The 26475-nt window shown below is 38.2% G+C and overlaps 2 protein-coding genes across 3 annotated transcripts; both read left to right on the top strand.

Annotated features, from left to right (window-relative positions):
- The first annotated feature begins 971 nt into the window (after positions 1-971).
- On the top strand, positions 972-4850 carry LOC108169991 (protein SEEDLING PLASTID DEVELOPMENT 1-like). Its single transcript, XM_017324409.3, has 9 exons — positions 972-1810; positions 2126-2340; positions 2420-2570; positions 2697-2888; positions 3073-3235; positions 3348-3592; positions 3828-4004; positions 4114-4275; positions 4396-4850. Exons 1-9 carry the CDS (start codon positions 1316-1318, stop codon positions 4696-4698), a joined length of 2103 nt encoding a protein of 700 aa, XP_017179898.3. The 5' UTR covers positions 972-1315; the 3' UTR covers positions 4699-4850.
- Positions 4851-7102: 2252 nt separating this feature from the next.
- LOC103426123 (glycine-rich RNA-binding protein RZ1C-like) lies at positions 7103-11676 on the top strand. 2 transcript variants are annotated; one of them, XM_008364308.4, is made up of 4 exons: positions 7142-7334; positions 8215-10420; positions 10702-11207; positions 11316-11676. In XM_008364308.4, exons 3-4 carry the CDS (start codon positions 10705-10707, stop codon positions 11539-11541), a joined length of 729 nt encoding a protein of 242 aa, XP_008362530.3. In that variant the 5' UTR covers positions 7142-7334; positions 8215-10420; positions 10702-10704; the 3' UTR covers positions 11542-11676. The 2 variants fall into 2 exon arrangements, with proteins under 2 accessions (XP_008362467.3, XP_008362530.3); XM_008364245.4 differs by lacking the exon at positions 8215-10420 and having other exon boundaries at positions 7103-7334.
- Positions 11677-26475: the final 14799 nt, after the last annotated feature.

Below are 26475 nucleotides of genomic sequence, written 5' to 3'. Positions count from 1 at the left end.
TCGAGGTCAGCAGTGGTGATAGAGGCACATGAGGAGGTGTTGGTGGTGACCCACACATTATTTTTCTTCTCTCTCCTGGTCCTACATTGGTTTTTGCTCTTCTAGGTTATGACCAAAACTCGTCAGCAAGTTTATCGATAGTGAACGATCAAGGCTTTATGGCTCAATGGGTTTAGATTTGGCTAAAGATCGAGGATTTGGATCGAATTGAAGCATCCAGCAAAAGCTTCAGCCCATCCCTTTCTTGTTGGTGTTTTGCTAAGTGATGACAACCTCTGTCCAGTCCAAGGTTCGCAACTGGGTGGGAACAGTGAACATTGTGGTGTGGAGGAATGGTGGGTAAAGTGGTAATTATATTACCGAAGACAGTGAAACAGCTCGGTAGGAGGACTGAGAGCTGCACAAACACTGCAGGAGAACCCATGTTTTGTTTCTTCCTCTCTGTAGATCGAACGGGTGTGTCTCTGAGTGTGGGTGTTGGGTTTTTGGTTTTTGGGTTTCTGCAGATTCACGGCGGAGGTGAAAAAATGAAAGAGAATCGACACAACTTTTCGTATCGATTCCCACAGAAGGCGCCAAATGTTGATGCACAAAACCGGAGGTCTTGGAACAACGTAAATCCGACCGTGAATCTGCAAGTAATGTAAATAACACAAGATGTATCGTGGTTCACCCCAAGGTTTAGGCTACGTCCGCACTGATTGTATTTCTCTGAGAGCATTTGTGAGGGAGAGATTGTGAGAGCCTCTGAAAACAAAAACGTTTAATTTAAACACATTGGTCAATCATTTGCTAATTTTGTCAAACAATTGATAAAATTAAAATAGTTTCAAAAGTAAAAGCCAGACCTGAAACTATAATCATAATATAACAAAAATGTAGAAGGACATTGTTATTAGCATTTCAGAATAGTCACCGATTACTTTTCGCTTTCATTTAAAGACGTTAAAGTGACAATTCTGAAGTGCTAATGATACTTCCGATATAAATAAGCTCAATTTTTGGAGTGCAAGAAAGGGGATGATGATTTTTGCTATAGAGTTCCAAAAGTGAAAGCTTTGAAAAATATGTGTGGCTGGTGACGCAGCCCCACGTGACTGAACTTCTAGCTTTCAACGGTCGTTAAAAGTTTGTTGGGTTGCTCTTTGCCGGTCCCGCTTTCCCTCCAAAACTCCAATCGCGGAGGAGATACCTCCGAATCTTCTCCAATCCGGACACACACCGGAAAGCAAGATCACAAACTCCACTCTTCAAAAACTACAACCATAAAAAATTAAAAAAATAAAAAAATCGGAGCCTCTTGTAAATAAAAAAAATGAGAGCTTTGAGTTCACAATTCGTGCTGGTTGATCTGCAGAGCTCATGGCAGTCGGCAAACCAGATCCCAATCTCGACCCTCTGCTACCTCCAGAACTCCAAATTCATCTCCGCAGTCTCTTCGACGTTTCGTCGAACACGTGGTGGGCGTAAGCCGGTTGCTTCGTCCAAATCCTCCACCCCATGGATTCCGTCCCCAGAGATTCGGAGGCCGTCCGATCGGTTCTTTTCCGGAAATGGGTTGGTTTTGAAGTCTCCGAATTCGAATCCGGCTTCCACGTCGCAGCCGGAGGCGGGTTCGGAGCTGGGAATGTTACTTGAATTGTTGCCTTCGAGGATGAGGAGTGAGCTGTACAGGCACCAGGAGATTGGCGAGCTCGTTGAGGTTGTGATGGATTTGGGGAGAAGTCCGATTGCGAGGTTTCCTTCCGGTGATTGGGTGATCTCCGAAAAGCCGGTGAATCATGAAGATCTACGGCACGCTGTATCGAAGGTTTGGAGCATTTTTATGCGGACTGAGACTTAAAGTCATATTTGCATGAAATAATTTTATTTGGAAAATCTTCAATTTGGTGTTTAGTGGCTGTCTTTCTGGTTTAATTATTTGTTTAATGCTTGATCAAACTGTTAATTTTGGACCTGCGTGTGATTGGTCATGCTAATGATTGGTAAAAAGCTATTAACTTTGTATTTCAAATTGATTGATCAACATCATTAAATTTTTAAATATTATGTGCTTGGTATATTTGTTGAGGAAGATTAAGTATTTATTTGTGTTTCTTATATAAAGCTACTTTCTTTTTTATAGGTTAGTGAGTTTTCAGATGACAACCGTTCGGGTATTAACAATTCACTACACCGGATAAGTGCCATTCGAAACCGTAAAATGCAAATCATCGGCCTCACTTGCCGGGTGGGACGAGCAGTCTCAGGTAGTGCTGAGATCATACGCGACTTGATTGAGGGCGGAGGTTCTATCTTGGTCATTGGTCCTCCTGGAGTCGGAAAGACAACCTTGATCAGGTTTAAGGAAATGGACATTTGGATTCATTTTCTCCGACTTGGCATCACACTTAAACCTGACATGAATTTGTCCGTGCAGAGAAATTGCAAGAATGCTGGCAGATGATCATATGAAGCGTGTTGTGATTGTGGATACATCTAATGAGATTGGTGGAGATGGAGATGTTCCTCACGCTGGAATAGGTCGTGCAAGGAGGATGCAAGTTCCTAATGTGAATATGCAACATAATGTGAGTGTTGACAAAATTCTATTGCTTTTTATCTCCAACTGTTACTTTAGTTCGCAAGTAGGAAGTTTGTGTCTTTTTTCCTTTCACCCGAATCATCGTTTTAACCTCTTTCGAACTTTTGTGCAGGTTATGATTGAAGCAGTGGAAAATCATATGCCTGAAACCATCATAATAGATGAAATTGGAACAGAACTTGAAGCATTGGCTGCCAGTACGATTGCTCAAAGAGGAGTCCAACTAGTTGGAACTGCACATGGAATGACGATAGACAACATAATGAAGAACCCTTCTCTACAGATCCTTGTTGGCGGCATAGAGGTGCAAAGCCATGCTACTTGTCAATTCTATCATTTAATAGTTGTACACAAATCTATTGGTTCTGATTGTTGGAGTCATATATGACAGATCATTAACAATAACACTGTAGATGTTGTGTTGAGAGACCATACCAATAAGGCTTTCGCAGATTTATTGACCAAAAGCAGTTTTTATCTGAATGCAGAGTGTGACCCTTGGTGATGAAGAAGCAAGAAGAAGGAAGGTGCAGAAGACAATTCTTGAAAGAAAGGGGCCTCCTACATTTACATGTGCTGTGGAGATTATATCTAAAATGGAACTTCGTGTGCATCACAGATTAGATGCAACTGTTGATGCTATACTGGCTGGTATTTTGCACTTTTTTCTTGGAGCATCCCAGTGTCTTAACCACTTTATTTACCTTACAACTGAATTGTTTGGGCAACTATTATTTTAATTTGAAATCTTTCTTGGTTGTAGGAAAATCTCCTCTATTTGAAATCCGTCGTGTTGATGCGGATGCTAATAGCTCTTGCAAGTCTATCTCACTACCTGAAAAGAATTATCTAGAAGTGTCTGATTTTACTCTTAAGAAAGACATTGATTCCTCTGGTATAGAGTATGATGATGAAGATCTAAACCATTCTCCTAAACAGTCGAAAAAATTCAGCAGTAAAAAATCTGTGAAGAAGAGGAGTTTGCCAGTTTGTGTATATACATACAAGGTATATTACTTAGGTTTGTATATGCTTCACTGTGCATTTCTATTGGAAATTTCAAGCCCGCGCTCATTTAAAGTGACAGCAAAGGTCATACATTATCATATGTGTTGACTATGTGGTTGAGTTGAGTAGAATAACTTCATTAATTTTGCCAAGTTGCTGTTGAATGGCAAATAGTTTTTATGAGGTTGATTTAAAAAAAAAAAAACTTCATTTCTATTATATTGATGTATTGTAGATTCTTGAAGCTGATCTGCTACAAGTAGCTAAGGTAATGGGGCTTGAAGATGAAATAGAAATGACTGAAGATATCGGAACAGCTGATGCAATAATAGCATCCAGTTCTGAAATGAAACAGAACCCATGGATCCGCAGCGTTGCAAAGTTCCATGAGTTGCCTGTATTTGTCATGAAGGTAGTCTCATTTTCTTTCGTTTTTTGAAAATTCACTATTTGTATTTGTATGTCTATATATTCTTGTATAGTACACACGCCATGGCTCATTCAGATATTTTTCTTTCCAGTCAAATACCATGGCACAAATGGTCAAGGCAGTTCGGATGATTCTTGAAATGGAATCTGTTGGCTCTTTGCCAAAGCAGATGGTCAATAGTTCTTTAGACTTTGAAATTGAAGATGATGCCCCGAAAAGAAAACCATCTTTGGAAGAGATTGATGCATTGGAGGTACATTTCCGTTCCCAATTTTTCCCTTTTCAGTCTGTAAACTGTTTCAGTTCATTCTACAACACAATCCTTACCTACATCATCTGCTTAATACAAAGTTTCTCCTTCTGTTTGTGATAGGAGGTTCGACTAGCGATTGAGTACATTGTGATTCCTGGTGGAGAGCCAGTAGAGCTTCTCCCAAGACGCTCTGAAATAATCGCCCGACAGCTTGAGCTAGTGGAAAGTTATCAGTTGGCGGCTGAAAATTCAGGCACCGAGATGAATCCGAGGTTGCAGATTCTTCCCATGAGATTAAACAAAAAGAAAGCTCCAAAACGTGTTAAATCCAGTTCAAGTTTTCTGGAGGTGATTAACTCCAAATCACTAACCGGCGGAGGTGGAGGAACCAGTGTAACTAGGCTGCCATTTTTATCTGAATAAAAATGGATGCAGATTGTAGCCTCAAACTGTAACATATTTCATTTCATGTATAGTCGCATAAATTATGTATTTCATTTAATGTAATTATTTCGAATAATGTAACAAGCTCTTTGCAGTTGTTTCTTCTTCAACGAAATAGTGTATTCCGATCAGATCTTTTTTCTTTTGTTTTCTGTTTACTAGTGCAGTAAATCAGGTCTCAAGTTACAAGTGAAATCCAGATTTTCTCTCTCTCTCCTCTTCCTTCGTCGTCGTCCTTCCCTCTCCTATTTCTTCTTCATACTTCTCTCTTTGTCCTTTCCTCCTTTTTCATATTGTTCTCTAGATTTATGAGTGTTTTTTTTTTCTATTCTAAGAACGATTCGGATTTTAGATTTTTAGTTTTTTATTTTAGTTTTTTTTAAAGTATTTGATTTTGAGGTTTTGATTGATTTGTATGCATGAATTTTGAAACCGATCTTGCAAAAATGAGAAAAGTTATTGAAAATGATTTGTAAAAGTGCGAAAATTTTGAAATTGATCTTGCAGAATTGCTAGAATTTTGAAATGTACATGACTTGTGAAACAGATCTTGCAGAAGTGCAGAAATAAATTTTTATGGATTTAAACCAGTTCTAGAAGCATCAAACAACAGAGCATTTGAAGCTTCAATTGGAATACAGGCATCCCAAATATGAAGATTAACAGACTTGATACCAATAAAAGATAAAGCATCCGTCACAAAGTTAACTTCCCTAAAGATATGACACCACCTAACTTCTTGAAAAGCGCTCAGTTGACATCCTCAATGATGGATCTCAAGTTCCAAGGCACCTCGCACTTCCCTTGAACAACATCAATAATCACCTTTGAGTCGCCCTCGACGATAATATGAGAGAAATTCTTCCTCTTGGCCCAGCAGATAGCTTCCTGGGGTGCTAAGGCCTCAGCCACATTAATGGTATTATGGCCCAAGTTTAAAGCTCTTGCAATCAGAGGGCTCCTCAGCTCATTCCTAACCACAGAACCTCCAACTGCAACTGAGTTAATGACTGACCCATAAAAATTGATTTTAACAAAGGGAGGAGGCGGCTTACACCATTTAGTAATGTCACTCGAACTCGTGGTTCCTACTTGAACACTACAAATGACATTTTCCTTAAAGAACTCATTTGTAACTGACATTGCCCTAATGTAAGTTCGGTTACAAATGCGATTCTTGCTTCTGAAAATTATACAATCTCTGTCATTCCAGATTTGCCAACAGATCATTAAAGCTTTACAAAAAGTACTTTACTCCCTCCCATCCTTATGAGGAAGGGTATTCAATCAATCCACCACATTGTTACTAGCTAGAGTATATCTCAGCAAATCATCATCAGCCAAGTTCCCCACTTGCCTAGCAAAATTGCATTGTAAAAAGATATGCTCTTGATCATCTTCGTTACTTTTACAGAACAAACAACTCGTATCAATGTTATTAATAAACCTACTCAGTCATGCTCTAGTTTGAAGCTTATCTTTAATAAGACACCACCCAAAGATGGTGTCAGTTTGTAGTTTTAACTTGGTTAAGTAATAAGTATATTAGAGGTATGGCAGTAATGTTGAAATTTTGACTTGGTCGTTTTTGGGCTAGGTTTGGTAGGGTTTGGATTTTTGTCAAATGATTCAAAACTGATGAAGATTTATGAAAGAGTAATAGTTTTAGGATGAAATGCCGATTTAGTCCTGTGAAAATTAGGTATCTAAATTATTGTTTTCAGTAAAATAAGTCCATAAATTCATTAAAAATTGCTAATTTTATCCCTACTATAATATTCAAAGCTATTTTATCCAATTTTTCATCTACTTAAGTCACTTGACACATTTTAAAGTGCAATACCGTCATTTTCTCACCAATAAGCCCTTTACATTTTACATAGGTTGCTAATCTAACGTCTAATTTACACTGCAAAGTTAACTTACACTATTTCTTATGAAAAACTACCAATTACCCTCTAAAGTTAACTTCATACACTATTTCTTTATTGAAAAACTACCAATCTACCATCCAATGTGAATCACATGCAAGTAACGTGACTTAAATTGATGGAAAATTTAATATAGTAGCTTCGAAAATAATATTAGGGATCTAATTGGTAGATTTTTATAATTCAATGATTGATTTTTCTAAAAAAAAGAAAATAGTTTAGGGACCTAATTTTCACTTACATGAGAATTCAAGAATTAAATTGATAATTCATCCATAGTTTTATTAATCTAGTTTTATTTTTATTTTTAAATTTTAATTTTAAAACTCGTACTATACTTACCAATGTGTCCATGCCACATAAGCAAGATGAAAGAACATGAGGCCAGGTGAAAGTGATTCAGTTGTAAATTTAGAGGGATAAAGTGAGATTTTCGTCCAAGCACAGGGGCATACTAATAAATAACCCAAAATGGTAAAATGGGAATAATCGAAGTAGCAGCATAGAATACAAGAATACGAAGCGGTTAGGGTTTGGCTCATCACACAGTAGACTAGAGAGAGAGAGAGAGAGATGGCAGGGAAGGAAGAGTACCGAATATTCGTGGGCGGGTTGTCGTGGGACGTCACGGAGCGTCAGATGGAGAGCGCTTTCCAACGTTTCGGCAAAGTTCTTGAAGCTCAGGTGCCCTCAATTTTTTTGGATTGCTTGTTTTTCGATGCTTAATCATCCAGTCAAATCATAATTGTATATGAACCCTAATTGTTTCCAATCCTATTTGTCTGTCAACTGTGTCAATTGAAAGAGGGCATGTATTTTTCGGTTTCAGCTGCTTTACTTTGCTTGCAAACTATATGGAAAGATCTAATCGTTTTACTTTTTTTTTTTGTTGGTATGAAAAAAAATTGAATTTAGGGTTTTAAGAGGTAAAAAAGCCCCAAATGTTTTAGTCAGTTTGAGGCTATAGTTTGACCCTATATATAGATTTAGTTGATTTTAGAAGAAACAGTCAAAATTTTTGTTGCAAAAATTTTAGTCGTTTCGGGCCTTTTGTTTGAATTAACTTTATATCCTGCCTGCCCAAGATATTTGAAGTACAAATTGGTTGAACTTTCACGGAAGCTTTTGGGTTTGAGGTAGGAAGTTTAGACAATGGTTTTCTATGGCTATACTGCATGTTTATTACTTGTTTGATTGATCCTGATTATCGATTTCAAATCATGCTCTTTCCACATGTTCCATGAGCTTGTTTTACCCTATTGTTTTCCGTTTGAAGTGCCCTTCTTGAGCGAAAACAATGAAACAAATAAACTACGTAATGAGATATTTAATTGTCAGTTATGTGATTCTGACCTCAGCATATCTTTGATTGTACATTTACAAGGAGCATTGATATTAATTCTACATGTGTAACTACGATTACTTATGTTTATTTTGATTTTATCCTTTTCTTTCGATAGTTTCTATTGTCCTCACTGTGTATTAATTCTCCTTATTTGTTTTCATGTCTTTTTGGAATGCCGGTTATGATCTTTTGATGCTGTACGTATATGGGTTTTCGTAGAGATATTTTTGTTTGAGTGATTGCTTCGAGTTGCTGAAGCTTGATGTGATTTTTTGGGACTAGTTATAGCTGATGATTAAGAAATATCAAGGCAGGAAGTATTAAACAGGCAGATGGTATCTGGATGTGTGGAATTGAGTTCAAGGTAGCCCAGTTAACTGCTGTACAAAGATTTACTGTTGAAAAGATCTGTGGTTGGGATCCACAAGATTTATTGATGAAAAGATCTGTGGTTGTGATAGTCTTGGAACTTCGGTATATAAGTAAGGCTTTGAGGGTGGGCCGACTCATCATCAACTCACAAGATATGACAACTTTGAGAAGTTATCTTTTTTGTAGGAAGTATGTTTCTGTTTGGATTCTGTGGCTCTGCAGCCTAAGTTTGACTTGGTTATTGTTTGATCAAGGGATGTTTTTTCTTTTGCTTCAACAACGGTTTTTATCTTATTAGAACTAATGCTCTCAACGGTTTGACCATATTTCGTATTGGTTGGACTCAAACTTGTCGATAGTGAAGGATGTGTCTGTTTTCTGAGAGCATTTTGAGCTGAATAGGGTGTCCTCATCTATGTTCCTTTGTTCTTTTTTTTTTTTGTTTTTTTTATTCTCATAGAATTCAAAAGTTTATATACTGTCAACTCGTCATTTGTTGTCATATAGGTTATGCAGTTTTCTTAGCGACTGCTAAATCAGAGAGATTTGTTGTCTCTTGTTAGTTGTTCTTCAGATATGTCATATCCTTGATACATGATCTTTTAGTTATGATTGGAGGTCTGCTAGATGTCAACTCTGAGTTTGATTGGATGAGGCTGCAAAGAATCAAGTCTGAATTAGTCAATCCAAACTGCATGTCAATGAGGTCCTCTCATCCTGCTATTATGGAGTGCTCATGAAGTCTGAGCCTTCTTTTCAGCCTTCTGAGTTGAATTTCTTATTTTTTAAACTAGTCCCATTTTTTTTTTATTAAAATTTATTAATTTTTTAAAGGGGTTTCAAAAGATTTTCATAGTCAAATATTATATGCAATAAGTTTATCTAGTGCGTTTTGAACTCAACAATCTAAACCTGGTAGAGTTATTTACATATATCATAAAGCTTCCAACACACTTTTGGTCTTGTCACTTCACTTGTGAACACATTTATGCTATCCATTCAGTGAATCTCATGAGACATCATCCGGATCACAAGCAGTCTTTTCAGATTCCAGAAACAGTGTTTAATTGAGGTTTGCTTGGCAAGATGAATTCAGTAACATCAACACTACACCAGATATGGATGCTGCTTAGCTCATCTGTAGTTCCAGTATTGATTTAAGAAATGATAACTTTGGTGTTGTAATAGTAGTACTTTTGGCCACCTCAGTATCCGAAAATCTGAATCTGTTCCAAGTTGGAGTCTTGGTATGGGCATGGGCACACATTTGTTCTCTCTCTCTATCTTTCTACCTGTTGGCATTTCATCTTTGGGCACAGTGATGTCGAGTTTTTAGTGGGCAGTGGTCTGATAATTGCAAGTACTTAAAAGTTGTCAGAACATCCTCCGTCAAAAAAGGTTGTCAGAACGTGGATCTCCATGGCTCTGGGGTATCTTTTATGAGTTTAGTAGGTCTAAATTTTCTGGTTGAAAGAGATAATCAGCATTTTCAACAGTTCTGCTATTTTGAGCTGACAATTGGATGGAGCATCTTTGCTGTCTTTGACAAATTTTTGCTTCTTTTACGAACTTAATGAAACACTATGAGAATGAGTGATTATGGATCGAGTTGGTTATGGTCTGCAAAATGAACACAGATTTTTAGGACACCTTGATATCTTTTTGTGTTCTATGTGGCTTGTTTTGAATAGTGGAAAGATCTACTATTGCAATTACACATTTGGGAGAACGTTCTTTTTGTGAATACAAGATGGATGCTTGCCTGGTGTGTATAGTAATATCGTAATTTCTGGTAGTCATGTTGGGATTAAGGATCAGTGAGAAGTTAACATTATCACAAAGATACTGCTAGCACTGATGACCAATTGAATTTGAATGTAACTGTTTGAGAGTAGATGCATTTGACTTTGTGGTGGGTAGGTATCAGTTTATGCTGGATCTAGTTTATTGGATTTTGTGAGAAGTCAAGATCAGAAGTGATTCCTCTATAGTTATCAGAAATTTTTCAGTTTGAAACAAGGTTCAATCTGTTATCCATAGTAACGAAGAGAAAGTAAGTTATCAATTTGTTAAATTTAATTACCAGTTAGGATGTGTGCTAAATATACATTGCTAATTCATATCTCATTCTCAAATTTTGTGTTCGTATTCTGTGTTCCCTGTCTATTAATTATTCTTCCAGCTTCTCAGCAATTGATCTCTGGCTGGGTGAGGCAAGTTGTGTTTAGTTCCTGGTTGTGAACTCCTGGGAGTAGTTTATAGATTATTGTCTCACTTTTGGTTAATATAGATGAATTTCATTTAAATGAAATGGCTAATGTGGTATTTTTATAGATCATGATGGAAAGAGATACAAACCGACCCCGAGGTTTTGGGTTTATTACATTTGGGGATCGGCGAGCAATGGAAGATGCAATCCGGGAGATGCATGGGCGGGAGCTTGGTGATCGCATAATCTCTGTGAACAAAGCTCAACCCAAAATGGGAGGGGGAGGAGCAGGAGAGGATTCTGACCATGGCTATAGAGGCGGTGGTTACTCGTCTGGTGACAGGAGAAACTATGGGGGAGGAGATAGACCTGTTGGACAAGATGAATGCTTCAAGTGTGGGCGACCAGGACATTGGGCCCGAGATTGCCCTTCGGCGGGCGGTGGAAGAGGTGGTGGAGGTTCATTTTCATCTCATTCTAGGTTTGGGACTGGTGGCCGTGGGGATCGTTTTGGTGGAGACCGCGGTCGCTACATGGATGACCGTTATGATGGAGGGCGCTATGGAGACAGGGACCGTTTCGACAGCAGAGATGACAAATATGGGAGCCGTGATCGCTATGTTAGTGACAGGTATTAGTGACTGCTTTACCAATTGTTCCTTTCTCACTTATGATTGCTCTGAATAATAACACAAACAAAATCCATTTTACCTCAACTTTCTCTGACATTTCCTTGTAGGTACCCAGCTGGTGATCGTTTTGCAAGTGACAGGTACGGTGGTTCTGATCGTTACCCTCAGAATGGTTATGGCAAAGATAGAGGCTATGATAGGGACGGTGGCCCAAGAGGAGGCGACAGATATGCTAGTGGAGGGCCTGCGAGAGACGACAATTACAGAAGCAGGCCAGGTCCTTATGACCGCCCTAGCAGGGGAGGGCGCCCATCGTCCTTTGACCGTTACTAAAATGCCTGCCGTTGGGTGGCTCGGCTGTTTTCATGAAACTTGTAGCTGTTTATACTCTTTTAGGTTCTTGATGTGGGATGTTGAGATTGCAATTTTAATGTAGGATTGATGGATGATAAGCATTTTAATTCTGTATTTTCCTGTTCCATGATATTTGTTACTCTCATCAGTCATCCCCCCTTCTTTCTGGTTGATTGGCAAACAAATGAAGCAACAACAACAACAACAACAACAACAACAACAACAACAAAGCCTTTTCCCACTAAGTGGGGTCGGCTATATGAATCCTAGAACGCCATTGCGCTCGGTTTTGTGTCATGTCCTCCGTTAGAACCAAGTACTCTAAGTCTTTTCTTAGAGTCTCTTCCAAAGTTTTCCTAGGTCTTCCTCTACCCCTTTGGCCCTGAACCTCTGTCCCGTAGTCACATCTTCGAACCGGAGCGTCAGTAGGTCTTCTTTGCACATGTCCAAATCACCGGAACCGATTTTTCTCTCATCTTTCCTTCAATTTCGGCCACTCCTACTTTACCTCGAATATCCTCATTTCCAATCTTATCATTTCTTGTGTGCCCACACATCCCACGAAGCATCCTCGTCTCTGCCACACCCATTTTGTGTACGTGTTGATGCTTCACCGCCCAACATTCTGTGCCATACAACATCGCTGGCCTTATTGCCGTCCTATAAAATTTTCCCTTGAGCTTCAGTGGCCTACGACGGTCACACAACCCGCCAGATGCACTCTTACACTTCATCTATCCAACTTCTATTCTATGGTTGAGATCTCTCTCTAATTCTCCGTTCTCTTGCACGATATATCCTAGGTAGCGAAAACGGTCGCTTTTTGTGATCTTCGCTAGATTGCTCCGATCATTAGTGTGGATAAGTATATAAATGGATATAGATAGGAAAGCAAACACAAGATGTACGTGGTTCACCCAGATTGGCTACGTCCACGGAATAGAGGAGTTCTCATTAATTGTGAAGGGTTTACACAAATACATAGGTTCAAGCTTTCCTTTAGTGAGTACAGGTGAATGATTTAGTACAAATGACATTAGGAAATATTGTGGGAGAATGATCTCGTAATCACGAAACTTCTAAGTATCGGAATGTGGTATCGTCTTGACTTGCCTTATCTGTCTCATAGGTAGATGTGGCATCTTCTCTGGAAGTACTCTTCCTCCATCCAGGGGTGGTATCTTTAACTGGTGGAGATGCACAAGGTAATGTATCAATTTCACTTGAAGCTTACTTGTAGTTTCAGGCTTGGTCAAGCGCGATACAAACCATGTAGTAGGAGTCCCTCAAGTTGCCGAGCTAGGGGATTTGCTGAAAGAGGTGACAGACAAGGTAAGCAATCAGAGCTCCGGCTGATTGTTCACATTCTCCCTATCTTGCAGGCAGCATGAAGGATAAAGAGAAGAAAAATGAGAAGAGATGATATGGGATACTTTTGCTTTTGAAGAAATAACTTTCCACAGGCTTATTCTTGAACTGAGCTGGAGGGTTTTCTGGTTTCCTCCAGAGTATAAGGCCGACTGAAGAATTTGAGGGTCAAAACAAGTCCATCAAATCTAGAGTACGTTCGACCCTACTGATATGGGATACTTTTGCTTTGACAGAGTAATGGATGTATCGGCACGTGTGCTGTTACGCTTGTCTCCACATGCTTCCTTGTATCCTTCTCACTTGCCCTATCTGTTCCTCAGGCAGATGCGGTATCTTCCCTGGAAGCATAAGATGTTGAAGATGAGTACTCGAGAGCAATGCCAGGTAAGTAAGTTCCAGGCAGTCAGTTCCTGGCTGGAAGCTTGATTCCAAGTGCTGACTGATTGCTCTCTTTCTCCTTGTCTTGCAGGTAAGAACAAGGCCAAAGGAAAAGACAGGGAAAAAGCATGATATGGGATACTCTTGCTTTTAACCCTGATGATATGAGATATTCTTGCTCTAGTATAACTTGTTTGCAGAGGTATTATCGGGGGGAAAGAAAGCTGAATATTTCGAAAGGCTTCGTTGAGAGTGCCCTCTCATATATGAGGAAGGGTTGAGCATTTTTGCAGGTCTGTCTGTCCGTTGGGGATGGAGGTTGACATATATAGGAGTCTCCTTAACAACAAGTAGTAATGTTATTCCTTTACCCTGTCAGAGCACTTTGAAAAAGTGGTCTGTGGTATGTGGAAAGCTGATGTTGCGTGTGAAGATTACAGACAGCTTTATCCAAGGAGATCCGGCTCTTGTAGTTGGGAAAATGTTGCCTCTTCGGTTTTCGAACAAGCAATCCTATCAGGGATCTGGCTCTCGAGATTCGGAGAACGATGTCTCTTCGATTTTTGAGAAAGCAATCATGCTGGGGGTCTGGCTCTCGAGATTCGGAGAGCGGTGTCTCTTCGATTTTTGAGAAAGTAATCATGTTGGGAGTCTGGCTCTCGAGATTCGGAGGGCGGTGCCTCTTCGATTTTGGAGCAAGCAATCTTGTTGGGAGTGTTTTCTCGAATGTGAGTAAAGGTTGGGCATGTTTGCTAGTCTACCTTGCCACGAAGCACAGAGGTTGACACACAGGGACTTTCCAATTATCCAGCAATGGTACTGTTCCTTTACCCTCTCTTCGATTTTTGAGAAAGTAGTCATGTTGGGAGTCTGGCTCTCGAGATTCGGAGGACGGTGCCTCTTCGATTTTGGAGCAAGCAATCTTGTTGGGAGTGTTTTCTCGAATGTGAGTAAAGGTTGGGCATGTTTGCTAGTCTACCTTGCCACGAAGCACAGAGGTTGACACACAGGGACTTTCTAATTATCCAGCAGAGATACTGTTCATTTACCCTTGTGGGTAATAATATGGGGTAGCTAGACCTTCAAAATTTATGTGTCTAAACTTTGTTAGTGCTGTTTCTTTGCTATTCTTTTACCCGTCTTGGTCAGAGCGATGTAGTGGAAGCTGCAAGCTTCACGTGCTCAACTTTGGCAGAGAACTTTGGCAAAGTTATCTGTGATACACATGAGCTACTATTGCGTGTGGGAAGTGGGTGATTGAACAGTAAGACTCATGTGCTTTCTACTTCACCAGAAGTCTTCGACAGAATGCCCATAATTTCCGTAAAGCTGAGTGTGCGTGTGACAGGTACTGCCAAGGCTGGAAAAGTAGGTGCCTCTTCGATTTCTGAGATCGGCCATCGTGGTCTCTGAGCAGCCCAACTTTTGAGAAAGCAAGCGCCTCTTCGATTTCTGAGATCGGCCTTCGTGGTCTTTGAGCAGCCCAACTTTTGAGAAAGCAGACGCCTCTTCGATTTCTGAGATCGACCCTCGTGGTCTCTGAGCAGCCCAGCTTTTGAGAAAGCAAACGCCTCTTCGATTTCTGAGCAGGCGCCTCTTCGATTTCTGAAGCTCCGTCGAGTGCAGATTTTTATAGGGGCTGGCATTAAATTCCAAAGCACACTTGAATCTCCACCAGTAGAAGCTCCATTCTTACACTTCTAAGATCTTGATTTGTTCGACCTCTTCTCTCTTCAACACCTTTGAAAATGTCTGGCCCCTCCGACCGTCGTTTTGACTTGAACCTTGTTGAAGAGGCAGCCCCGCCTTCTCCAGACAACATATGGCGCCCATCCTTCGTCTCCCCTACTGGTCCTCTTACCGTTGGGGATTCCGTTATGAAGAATGATATGACCGCTGCGGTGGTGGCCAGGAACCTTCTCACTCCCAAAGATAACAGACTACTTTCCAAACGATCTGATGAGTTAGCTGTTAAGGATTCTCTGGCTCTTAGTGTTCAGTGTGCAGGTTCTGTGTCTAATATGGCCCAACGCCTATTTGCTCGAACCCGCCAAGTTGAATCATTGGCGGCTGAAGTGATGAGTCTCAAACAGGAGATTAGAGGGCTCAAGCATGAGAATAAACAGTTGCACCGTCTCGCACATGACTATGCTACAAACATGAAGAGGAAGCTGGACCAGATGAAGGAATCTGATGGTCAGGTTTTACTTGATCATCAGAGATTTGTGGGTTTGTTCCAAAGGCATTTATTGCCTTCGTCTTCTGGGGCTGTACCGCGTAATGAAGCTCCAAATGATCAACCTCTGATGCCTCCTCCTTCTAGGGTTCTGTCCAGTACTGAGGCTCCGAATGATCCCCCTCCAGTGCCTTCTCTTTCTGGGGCTCTACCGACTGCTGCGACTTCTCCTAAGCAACCTTTGTGAAGGCTCTCTCTTGTTTGTTTATTTTGACTCATGTATATGTACATATTTGTAGCTTATCGGAGATATCAATAAATAAGCTTTCCTTCATTTCAACGTATTGTGTTAAATACATCAAAGCCTTCTTCGCTAAGTTCTTTGAATTTTCTTTTGTTGGAGCTTTGTGAGTGGAGCATGTAGGTTGAGGTAGTGTTCCCTTAATTTCCTGAGTGAGGAAAACTTCTCGGTTGGAGACTTGGAAAATCCAAGTCACTGAGTGGGATCGGCTACATGAATCTTAGAACGCCATTGTGCTCGGTCCTGTGTCATGTCCTTCGTTAGATCCAAGTATTCTAAGTCTTTTCTTAGAGTCTCTTCCAAAGTTTTCCTAGGTATTCCTCTACCCCTTCGGCCCTGAACCTCTGTCCCATAGTCGCATCTTCTAATCGGAGCGTCAGTAGGCCTTCTTTGCACATGTCCAAACCACCGTAACCGATTTTCTCTCATCTTTCCTTCAATTTCGGCTACTCCTACTTTACCCCGGATATCCTCATTCCTAATCTTATCCTTTCTCGTGTGCCCACACATCCAACGAAGCATCCTCATCTCCGCTACACCCATTTTGTGTACGTGTTGATGCTTCACCGCCCAACATTCTGTGCCATACAGCATCGCCGGCCTTATTACCGTCCTATAAAATTTTCCCTTGAGCTTCAGTGGCATACGGCGGTCACACAACACGCCAGATGCACTCTTCCACTTCATCCATCCAGCTTGTATTCTATGGTTGAGATCTCCATCTAATTCTCCGTTCTTTTGCAAGATAGATCCTAGGTAACGAAAACGATCGCTCTTTGGTATTTCTTGATCACCGATCCTCACCCCTAACTCGTTTTGGCCTCCATTTGCACTGAACTTGCACTCCATATATTCTGTCTTTAATCGGCTTAGGCGAAGACCTTTAGATTCCAACACTTCTTTCCAAAGGTTAAGCTTTGCATTTACCCATTCCTGAGTTTCATCTATCAACACTATATCGTCTGCGAAAAGCATACACCAAGGAATATCATCTTGAATATGTCCTGTTAACTCATCCATTACCAACGCAAAAAGGTAAGGACTTAAGGATGAGCCTTGATGTAATCCTACAGTTATGGGAAAGCTTTCAGTTTGTCCTTCATGAGTTCTTACGGCAGTCTTTGCTCCTTCATACATATCCTTTATAGCTTGGATATATGCTACTCGTACTCCTTTCTTCTCTAAAATCCTCCAAAGAATGTCTCTTGGGACCCTATCGTACGCTTTCTCCAAATCTATAAAGACCATGTGTAAATCCTTTTTCCCATCTCTATATCTTTCCATCAATCTTCGTAAGAGATAGATTGCCTCCATGGTTGAGCGCCCTGGCATGAACCCGAATTGGTTGTCCGAAACCCGTGTCTCTTGCCTCAATCTATGCTCAATGACTCTCTCCCAGAGCTTCATTGTATGACTCATTAGCTTAATACCCCTATAGTTCATGCAATTTTGTACGTCGCCCTTATTCTTGTAGATAGGCACTAAAGTGCTCGTTCGCCACTCATTTGGCATCTTCTTCGTTTTCAAAATCCTATTGAAAAGGTCAGTGAGCCATGTTATACCTGTCTCTCCCAAAACTTTCCACACTTCGATTGGTATCTCGTCTGGGCCTATTGCTTTTCTTTGCTGCATCTTCTTCAAAGCTACAACCACTTCTTCCTTCCGGATTCGACGATAAAAAGAGTAGTTTCTACACTCTTCTGAGTTACTCAACTCCCCTAAAGAAGCACTCCTTTCATGTCCTTCATTGAAAAGATTATGAAAATAACCTCTCCATCTGTCTTTAACCGCATTCTCTGTAGCAAGAACTTTTCCATCCTCATCCTTGATGCACCTCACTTGGTTTAGGTCCCTTGTCTTCTTTTCCCTTGCTCTAGCTAGTTTATAGATATCCAACTCTCCTTCTTTGGTATCTAGTCGTTTATACATATCGTCGTAAGCCGCTAACTTAGCTTCTCTCACAGCTTTCTTCGCCTCTTGCTTCGCTTTTCTATACCTTTCACCATTTTCATCAGTCATATCCTTGTATAAGGCTTTACAACATTCCTTCTTAGCCTTCACCTTTGTTTGTACCTCCTCATTCCACCACCAAGATTCCTTTTGGTGTGGGGCAAAGCCCTTGGACTCTCCTAATACCTCTTTTGCTACTTTTCGGATACAACTAGCCATGGAATCCCACATTTGGCTAGCTTCCCCCTCTCTATCCCACACACACTGGGTGATTACTTTCTCTTTGAAAATGGCTTGTTTTTCTTCTTTTAGATTCCACCATCTAGTCCTTGGGCACTTCCAAGTCTTGTTCTTTTGTCTCACTCTTTTGATATGTACATCCATCACCAACAAGCGATGTTGATTAGCCACGCTCTTTCCTGGTATAACTTTGCAATCCTTACAAGTTATACGATCCCCTTTCCTCATTAGAAGAAAATCTATTTGTGTTTTTGACGACTCACTCTTGTAGGTGATCACATGTTCTTCTCTCTTCTTAAAGAAGGTGTTGGCTAAGAAGAGATCAAATGCCATTGCAAAATCCAAGATAGCTTCCCCATCCTCGTTTCTCTCCCCAAAACCATGGCCACCATGAAAACCTCCATAGTTGCCTGTCTCCCTGCCCACGTGTCCATTTAAATCTCCTCCTATAAATAACTTCTCCGTCTGAGCAATTCCTTGCACCAAGTCTCCAAGATCTTCCCAAAATTTCTCCTTCGGCCTCGTATCCAACCCTACTTGAGGTGCGTACGCACTAATCACATTGATAAGTTCTTGTCCTATTACAATCTTGATTGCCATGATTCTATCTCCTACCCTCTTGACATCTACAACATCTTGTACCAAGGTCTTGTCCACGATGATGCCAACACCGTTTCTCGTTCTATGTGTGCCCGAATACCAAAGTTTAAACCCTGAGTTTTCTAGATCCTTTGCCTTACTACCAACCCACTTAGTTTCTTGTAGGCACATAATATTTATCCTTCTCCTCACCATAACTTCCACTACTTCCATAGATTTTCCTGTTAAGGTTCCTATATTCCACGTTCCTAAACGCATTTTGCTCTCTTGAACTCTACCCTTCTGTCCTAGCTTCTTCACCCTCCCCCGTCTAATAGGATCAAAGTACTTCTTTTGTGTGTCCCGGGTAAAGTTGATAGGAGCATATGCTCCCAAACAACTTTGAGTGGAGTCGTTCAAAAAGAAGTTTCTATGGCCCCCTTGCTCATTTAACACTGCATCCGGGTGCCGATGGAGATACAGCGACCCTTGCTCACTTATCACTGTGCTCGGGCCGCACAGCGCGCCACTTACGGGTGACGCCCTAGCTTTAGCGCTATTTTGTTCTGGATTCATTTTCATAAGGATTCGACGTGATCATGGAGTGCCGGCTGTCGACTACCTGACGCCCTCCCCCTCCTCCTTTATCCGGGCTTGGGACCGGCCATGTAAGACATAGGCGGAGTTAAACAAATGAAGCAACATAAAAAGAAAATCAGGTCATTTTCTTGCTCTTTTATTCCACAAATTCATACGTATTGTCTTGTGTTTGCTTTCCATCTTTTCTGTTTCTTGTTCAATTTCATATGGTTCTGTATTGAATATTTAACCCCACGGATATCAACATTTGTTTGAATCCTACGGTAACATATCAGTCAAATGTGTTAACTTCTTTTGTCACTCAGTACTGCGGTCGAGTGGTATTCCTCTTCACTTAGAAGTGAGAGGTTTTAAGTTCGAATCTCATGGATAACGAATTCAACACCAAATTATGTTGCTCATTGTGTAGCTTAGCCGATTTTTCTCATCTTAGTGTAAAAAAAAACAAGTGTGTAACTTCTTTTTCCGTCTCAACAAAATTTCCCAGTACCACTGAGGTGGTGTTAGAAAAAAAAATTAAAAATGAATTGGTCAACTTTTACTGTGGTGTGTGGTGTGTGCTTCCCAATTCAGGTTGAACTATGAAGTCAATATATTAGGAAAACTAATTAAAAAGGCTTGAAAACTTTAAGTTTTAATGATAAGGATAAAATAAAGGGTAAAATGAATAGTACCATGATTGACTTTTTAGTGTAAAAATGTGGTTTTTCTTTAAAGTGAACAGTACCGGGTGGTTTTCGTTAAAGTTCCCTATATTTGGGCTTCGTCTGGAATAGAAGATTAGATTGAAACAGATAACATTCTTGTTAGGGCATGTTGAGGTAGAAATGGAAAAATTGTGATCAACTAGAGGTAGGAGATGGATTAACCAAGAAGAAAATTTATCGATTCCGAAGCCTTTACAAAATAAAAGAAGAATAAGGAGAAATTTTTCAACGAGCCGGGAACTTCACATAAGCATGGATAGCCTTATCTTTTCAGATGCAGTCGGAGACCATGACGACGGTACCAAAGCAATTTTCAGATGCATATTTTCCTTGGTCATACGGCCAGCCTTATCTTTTCAGTTATCGAGCCCACCGTTTCACGGTTTGAGAGATTATTTTAAAAGAAAACTAATGAAAATGGTTTGAAAACTTTTAGTTTTAACGATAAGGACAAAATAAAGGGTAAAGTGAATAGTACCATTTTTGACTTTGTAAATATGTGGTTTTTCGTTAAAGTGAACAGTACCGAGGGTTTTTCGTTAAAACTCTCTTATTTTAATTGAAGAAGAAAGCAGACCAGGTGTCTATCTATAATTGGGTCGGTACTCCAAGTCAGCTTGGATACCGGGGTATCCTTAAAAGTTTCTCGAGAATAAGGGAGAATTTTCTTCGTGTCTAATTCTCTCAAAATGAAAAATTATTGTCATCTACTTTTATACGTTTATTCGTTTCAATCAAAATGCTCTATACTGAACGAAGCAACTTATCATTAAATGCATTTAAACTACGAGAATAAGAGTTTAAATTTGGGTGCAAAAGATTTTTCTAGTTAACTTGACTAAAGTAATGTTTGCATGCACGCTACAATCTAACTTCCCCTTTTTCGTAGGGTCAAGCTTCCCATTGTGAGTAGGGCACGAAATAGCAAAGTACTGGAGAAAATCTATCTGACAAATGAGGCGTAATTGGATTTAAACGCTTAAATTTAAAGTTCTTTTATCAAACATATGTGCCTTTTAGGATTTTGATTAAGACGTTTATGTACATTACGTCACATAATCATTTTTCTATTTATTAAATTAAAAATTATTATTTGTTACAGTCCTATTAGAGGCAATGTGATTGTATAAATCCTAATATATCTTGGAATATCTCTTGTATTCCCTATTTGGAGTAGATTACTTATTAAATGTTGTAATCCTAAAGAGAAAGGAATTAACTCTTCCTACTCCTATAAATAAAGGCACAATAAGATGAAATAAAACACACCCACAATTACATATCTCTCTCTTCTTCTTCTCCATTGCCGCACATTTCTCTCTCTATGGCATGTTCAGTAAATTATGCCTACAACATTATTGTAATATTTGAAATAAAAGTTTTATATATTGGTTTCTTAATTTGTGCTTTATTTAGTTGGACGATTTTTCTTCTACCAACTTTTTTTAATAGTATTTTAGGTGTTGTACTCTTTTTTAAGGAGATAATCTTAGTTTTTCATTCAAAATATTTATCCAATTATCTCGTTTTGATATTTTTCCGTAGCATTTTTCGAGGTCAAAACACTGGACTTGGATTCTCTGCCCTCCCATTTCGGTGCCTTCCCCGTGCCCTCCTGTTTTGTGTGATAAGCCACGTTAATATTTATATTATTATTTTATAAAAATAATAAAACAAAAAGAAATATTAATATAAAATGTTGACGTGGTTTAACCGTGACCATAAAAACAGGAGGGCACGGGGAGGGTACCAAAATTGGAGGGCAGACAATCCAAGTCCCAAAACACTCAGCTACAAGCAACGTGTCAAAAAATTGATTTATGTAACAAAAATGGTGGATGCTTTATTATTTTTTAAATTATTATGTATACATTTTATTGACAGAATTATTTTGTATACATTACTAGTACGTTTATTGTTCGTTTTCTTACGTTGATTTTGTTCGTATTATCGACTGGTACATCTAATTTTTATATTTGGTAGATTCAATTTTGTATATATCATTGATTGGTACGTCTATGCTTTAGTGTTCGGTATGTTTAATTTTAGTTTTTAAGGTTTGATTTAGTTTTTGGTACATAATAGATTGATAACGTAATATTTTTTGGCTTTTTAGCCAGAATGATATTTGAGATTTGCATAACTCATCACTTTGGTCCATGATATTTGAAATCAATAGAAGTGGTCCATAATCAATAGAAGTGGTCCATAAGATTGATGATGTCAATAGAAGTGGTCCATAATCAATAGAAGTGGTCCATAAGATTGTTCACCATCAATCATTATGGTCCTTCCATGAAACATTATGTTAAATAAGGATCAAAATGACAAAAATAACCTCAATTAATAAATAGTAGGCCAAAATGATTTAACAAAAATTGAGGGTATCTTTGTCATTTTATTCTTGTTTAATAGAGATTTTTCATGAAATGACCAAAATGATTGATTGTGGATAATCTCAAGGACCAATTTTATCGATTTCAAATATCAGAGACCAAAGTGAGGAGTTATACAAATTTCAGAACTATTTTGACTAAAAAAACTTATTTTTTTGGGAACTTTCATGAAAATGGTTTGGACTAAGTTTATTTTAATAAAAAAAACATGCTATAATTTTACTTAATTAAAAAGACTTAAATTTTAATGAAAACCCCTTAAATTTTCATAAAAATGAAAAAGAACCTAAATTTTAATGAAAGGGACATAATTTTATTATTAAAAAAATTTGATGCACGGACCCATGCAAATCCTCACACAAACTGTTTATAAAACTTAAGAAACTGTTTATGAAACTTACTGCACTGTTTATAAAATTTACTACACTATTTATAAAAATATACACATATATTTATCCTTTTGTCGCAAAACATCAGCATAATGACGCATTCGTACTGTGTGCACAAATTTCTCCTCTTCACATGTCCATGTCCAATGCATAAAAAATCATAGCAAAAAATTGAAGCACCGAAACGAAAAACAAACAAAAATTTGTCAGCCATATAAGCAAAAACATAGGCAATTTGCTGATAGTTGGTTAGGAGTAGTTGGCCCACCACCAATCCTAAATTTCAATTTTCACCATTTATAATATCAAATCTGCCACCAGAAGATGAAGAAGACGGAGGAGAAAGAAAGGGGACTTATGGTGCAGCAGCCGTGCCGGAGACAAACGCCCAGCGAAGGGAGCAAAATTGCGATCAGAATCTCATAACAGATCTCACAGCGACTCAGCATCTTTGTTTCTCAAAAAAAAAAAAATTTATAGAGAGAGAGAAGGGAGAGAGACTTGAGTTGTTGAAATAGAAATGAGAGAGATGAGCTGAGCCGTTGGGGGGGGGGGGTTTCGAGGACGTGAAATTGTTTGATGGGAGTTTTGGGGTTTTTGGTTGGGGGTGAGGGACGCGCGCTAAGCGCCACTTGGATTTTTTTAATTTTTTTATCATTATCATTAAATAAAGTTAGTGTATAATTTTTTATTAAAATGTAAATATTTGAAACCCTTTTCATTAGAATCCCCTACAGTTTTTTAATATCATTTAGATTAAACATATGTGCTTTTTTAAAATTTGATTAAAATTCTTTGACTAATAGTTACCTCTATTTTTTAAAATTAAAATAATTTTTGAATTTATCCTTTTATCTGCACGATGCACTTTTCCTTATTTAGTTGAGATATTAGTAATTAAACTATATTTTCCCTTCTTCCAAATATGTTTTTTCGATCACATTTTTTTTTTTTGGGTATGCAAACATTTAATATTATTTGTTTTCCAAATGGTTTTTTCTTTTTCAAATAGTTGGTGATCAACATAAAAGCTCTGTGTAATTTTTTCAATTTTTTTGTGAAATTATAATTTTTTGCTTTTTTTTTTTAAGTATAGTTGTTGACGAATTATTATTAGGTACAATACATTACGTATATATTATCTGCGGGTACGTTTGAATTTACTAAAATCATTAATTTGTACGTTTAGTTGCAATTTTGGTACGTTTGATTTGATACATATTGTTAATATTGGTACATTATTTTTATTTCGGTACGTTTTATTTTGAACACATTTTGTATTGGTACGTTTATAGTATTCTCAATCCTATTTTCTCTTAACATACTAAAAGAAAAACTCATTTCGGTATGTTTGATTTTGGGGGATTTAAAAATATTTTAAACTATTTTGGAAAAAAAATGTCTTAAATAGTAGATAATTATTGCTAAATTGTAGCATTATTGTGAAAATAAATTGAATCTAACCAACCTTTTTTTTTTTTTTTTTTACAATTATCTCTAATGGAGGAGAGTGTAATCAAAACGCTAGATTATAGGGAATTTTTTACAATATAATGTGCATATAGCACCAAAATTATGATAAAAAAGTTTAATCAAATCATTAAAAGGCATGGATGTTTGATCTAGAAAATTCAAAACTGAGGCGCCTATATCAAAAGATCCCTAATAATTAATATTTTTGTTTTAAAGAAGGCAAGGAGCCTTGAATCTTATTTTTGGAATAAATTGAAGGATTAATGGCAAATCATGTAATTTTTATAAAAAGAGGACAGTTTGACAAACGTGACACCAAAATTGTAGATAATAGTTTAATAAAAAAAATCTATTAGCTAGGAATGTTTGGTCTAACAAATTTAAAATCAAGCACCTAGATCAAAATTCCTCAACAAATAACAAGCCGAGTATGTAGATACACTCATAAAGTTCACGATCTTGAAAATTATAAGTTCCACACTACTCTAGCCGAAATACTATCGAATCTTGAATCTTCTCCTTTACGTATTGCAAATAGCACTACTCATTGTCACTTAGTACTACAATCTATTAATTTTCCTCTTCACTTGTAAATAAGAGATTTTAGATTTGATTCTTATCAAATGTGAATTTGAACTACATTATTACTAGCTCATTGTGAGACTAAGTTATCTCCCTCTCCTTTAGTATAGAATATACCATTTATTCAAAAAAGAAAAAGAAAATAGCACTACTCCATTTGAGGTTTATTGGACCAACCCCAAAGTCAAGAGGAAGCTTCTAACAATAACATTAGGCAATGTGATGTAACTAATTAAGACATGATAAACTAAAATAATTTAGAATTATCTCTTGGAGAACAAACTAACCGCCAATACCTACTACTACAACTCCAACCTTTACCACGCCTGCCATCAACACAATTATCACCCTACCACCACAACCACCAACATTGCCGCCACTACTACCACCATAACCACAATCACATCTATTGCCACCACACCCACCACCACTGCAATTGATGTTGCCTTACCACTATTGTTACCTCTATGCCCCAACCACTGCACTCTACTATTGGCACCACCACTATACTCCAACCATTGTTGCTACCATCACTACCATTGCCACCACCACTAGCATTCTCTCCGCCACCGTTGGCGTCACTATCACCCTCACTACTATGTTCATTTTGTCATTGTTTACCAATTGTGTCAGTTTTACATCAAATTTTACTAAATGTTTTTACATTGTTTTTCCTACTCACAATACTTTTAAAAATACAATTTATCAAACGCTCAATTTTTTTATTTTACAGCTGACTAGTTTTAAAGCACAATATAAACATTTTGTTTTTTTTTAAAACACGACAATCTCAAACTAACAGTGACATGTGCGGCTATAGTTTTCTTTCTCTTATTTATCTCTCAGATGTGTAAACGCATTAACTAAGATATCACCACACTTGAGGAAAGAATCGCACGGCAGACAAATGTGCCGTTGCTCTCTCAGTCTACTTTAATTTCAATATTCTCTTTTTCTTTGTCCATTTTCCAAAGCAAACTTTAGAAATCAGCTGTGCCTGAGATTTCTGGCAATTGACTTGGCTAATTATGTTGATCTTTATGCAGAGTAGGAGGGGAAGTAGTAGAAAAGAAACCCTAGTTTTTTTTTTTTGGATAAAGTAAACCCTAATGTCTTAGTTCTTAGTCAATGATTCAAACTTTTAAATATATATTCAAAAGTTTATCCAAATTTGTACACGTGTGTTTGTGTGTGTTTTGTTGCTGCTTTCTTGTATAAGAGATTAATGGGTTATGAGAACAACTTACATAATATGAATACAACACTACGTGATGTTCTTTGTCAATAAAATAAGAACATAGGAACACAAAACTTATTCATATCTTTATTTTATTCTCACTAAAAGCTACCATAGCGGTGTGCCGTGTCATAATACTTCTTATCGGAGAGTAGGGAATTGGGATACGTAGCAATACCGGCATTGACCTAGAGATTATTGCAAAGCATGCAATTCCTGTAGCTTTCGCAGGTGTTGAATCTTCCGCTTGTATTTGTGTTGAATATAACAGCTTGATGACAACTTGAGTCATTGCTTAATATTCAACTTATTTGTTAGTGAATTGAAAGATACAATGGATGCCTCTTTCATGTTTGAAAAATCATACGGCGCATACATACATACATGCAATTTCAACTAAATTTTCATTGTGTCTTATCCTACCATTTTTTTTTCTCACTAAGAAAGAGGCCAAAGTTCTAATAAAATGAACAAGAGTCGAACTCGGCCATCCCTTACCCAAAAGGCAGGGTAAGGGGCTGTCAAATTGCCCTT

Source organism: Malus domestica, chromosome 07 (assembly GCF_042453785.1).
Source record: "Malus domestica chromosome 07, GDT2T_hap1".
Lineage (NCBI taxonomy): Eukaryota > Viridiplantae > Streptophyta > Magnoliopsida > Rosales > Rosaceae > Malus > Malus domestica.
This window is presented reverse-complemented; position numbering and strand designations above follow the sequence as displayed.

Coding starts and splice junctions, on each gene's coding strand:
- LOC103426123 (XM_008364245.4), top strand. CDS start 7,224: ATGGCAGGGAAGGAAGAGTACCGAATATTCGTGGGCGGGTTGTCGTGG. Junction 7,335..10,701: donor GCAAAGTTCTTGAAGCTCAG/GTGCCCTCAATT, acceptor GTATTTTTATAG/ATCATGATGGAAAGAGATAC. Junction 11,208..11,315: donor GATCGCTATGTTAGTGACAG/GTATTAGTGACT, acceptor ATTTCCTTGTAG/GTACCCAGCTGGTGATCGTT.
- LOC108169991 (XM_017324409.3), top strand. CDS start 1,316: ATGAGAGCTTTGAGTTCACAATTCGTGCTGGTTGATCTGCAGAGCTCA. Junction 2,341..2,419: donor GGAAAGACAACCTTGATCAG/GTTTAAGGAAAT, acceptor TTGTCCGTGCAG/AGAAATTGCAAGAATGCTGG. Junction 4,276..4,395: donor AAGAGATTGATGCATTGGAG/GTACATTTCCGT, acceptor TGTTTGTGATAG/GAGGTTCGACTAGCGATTGA.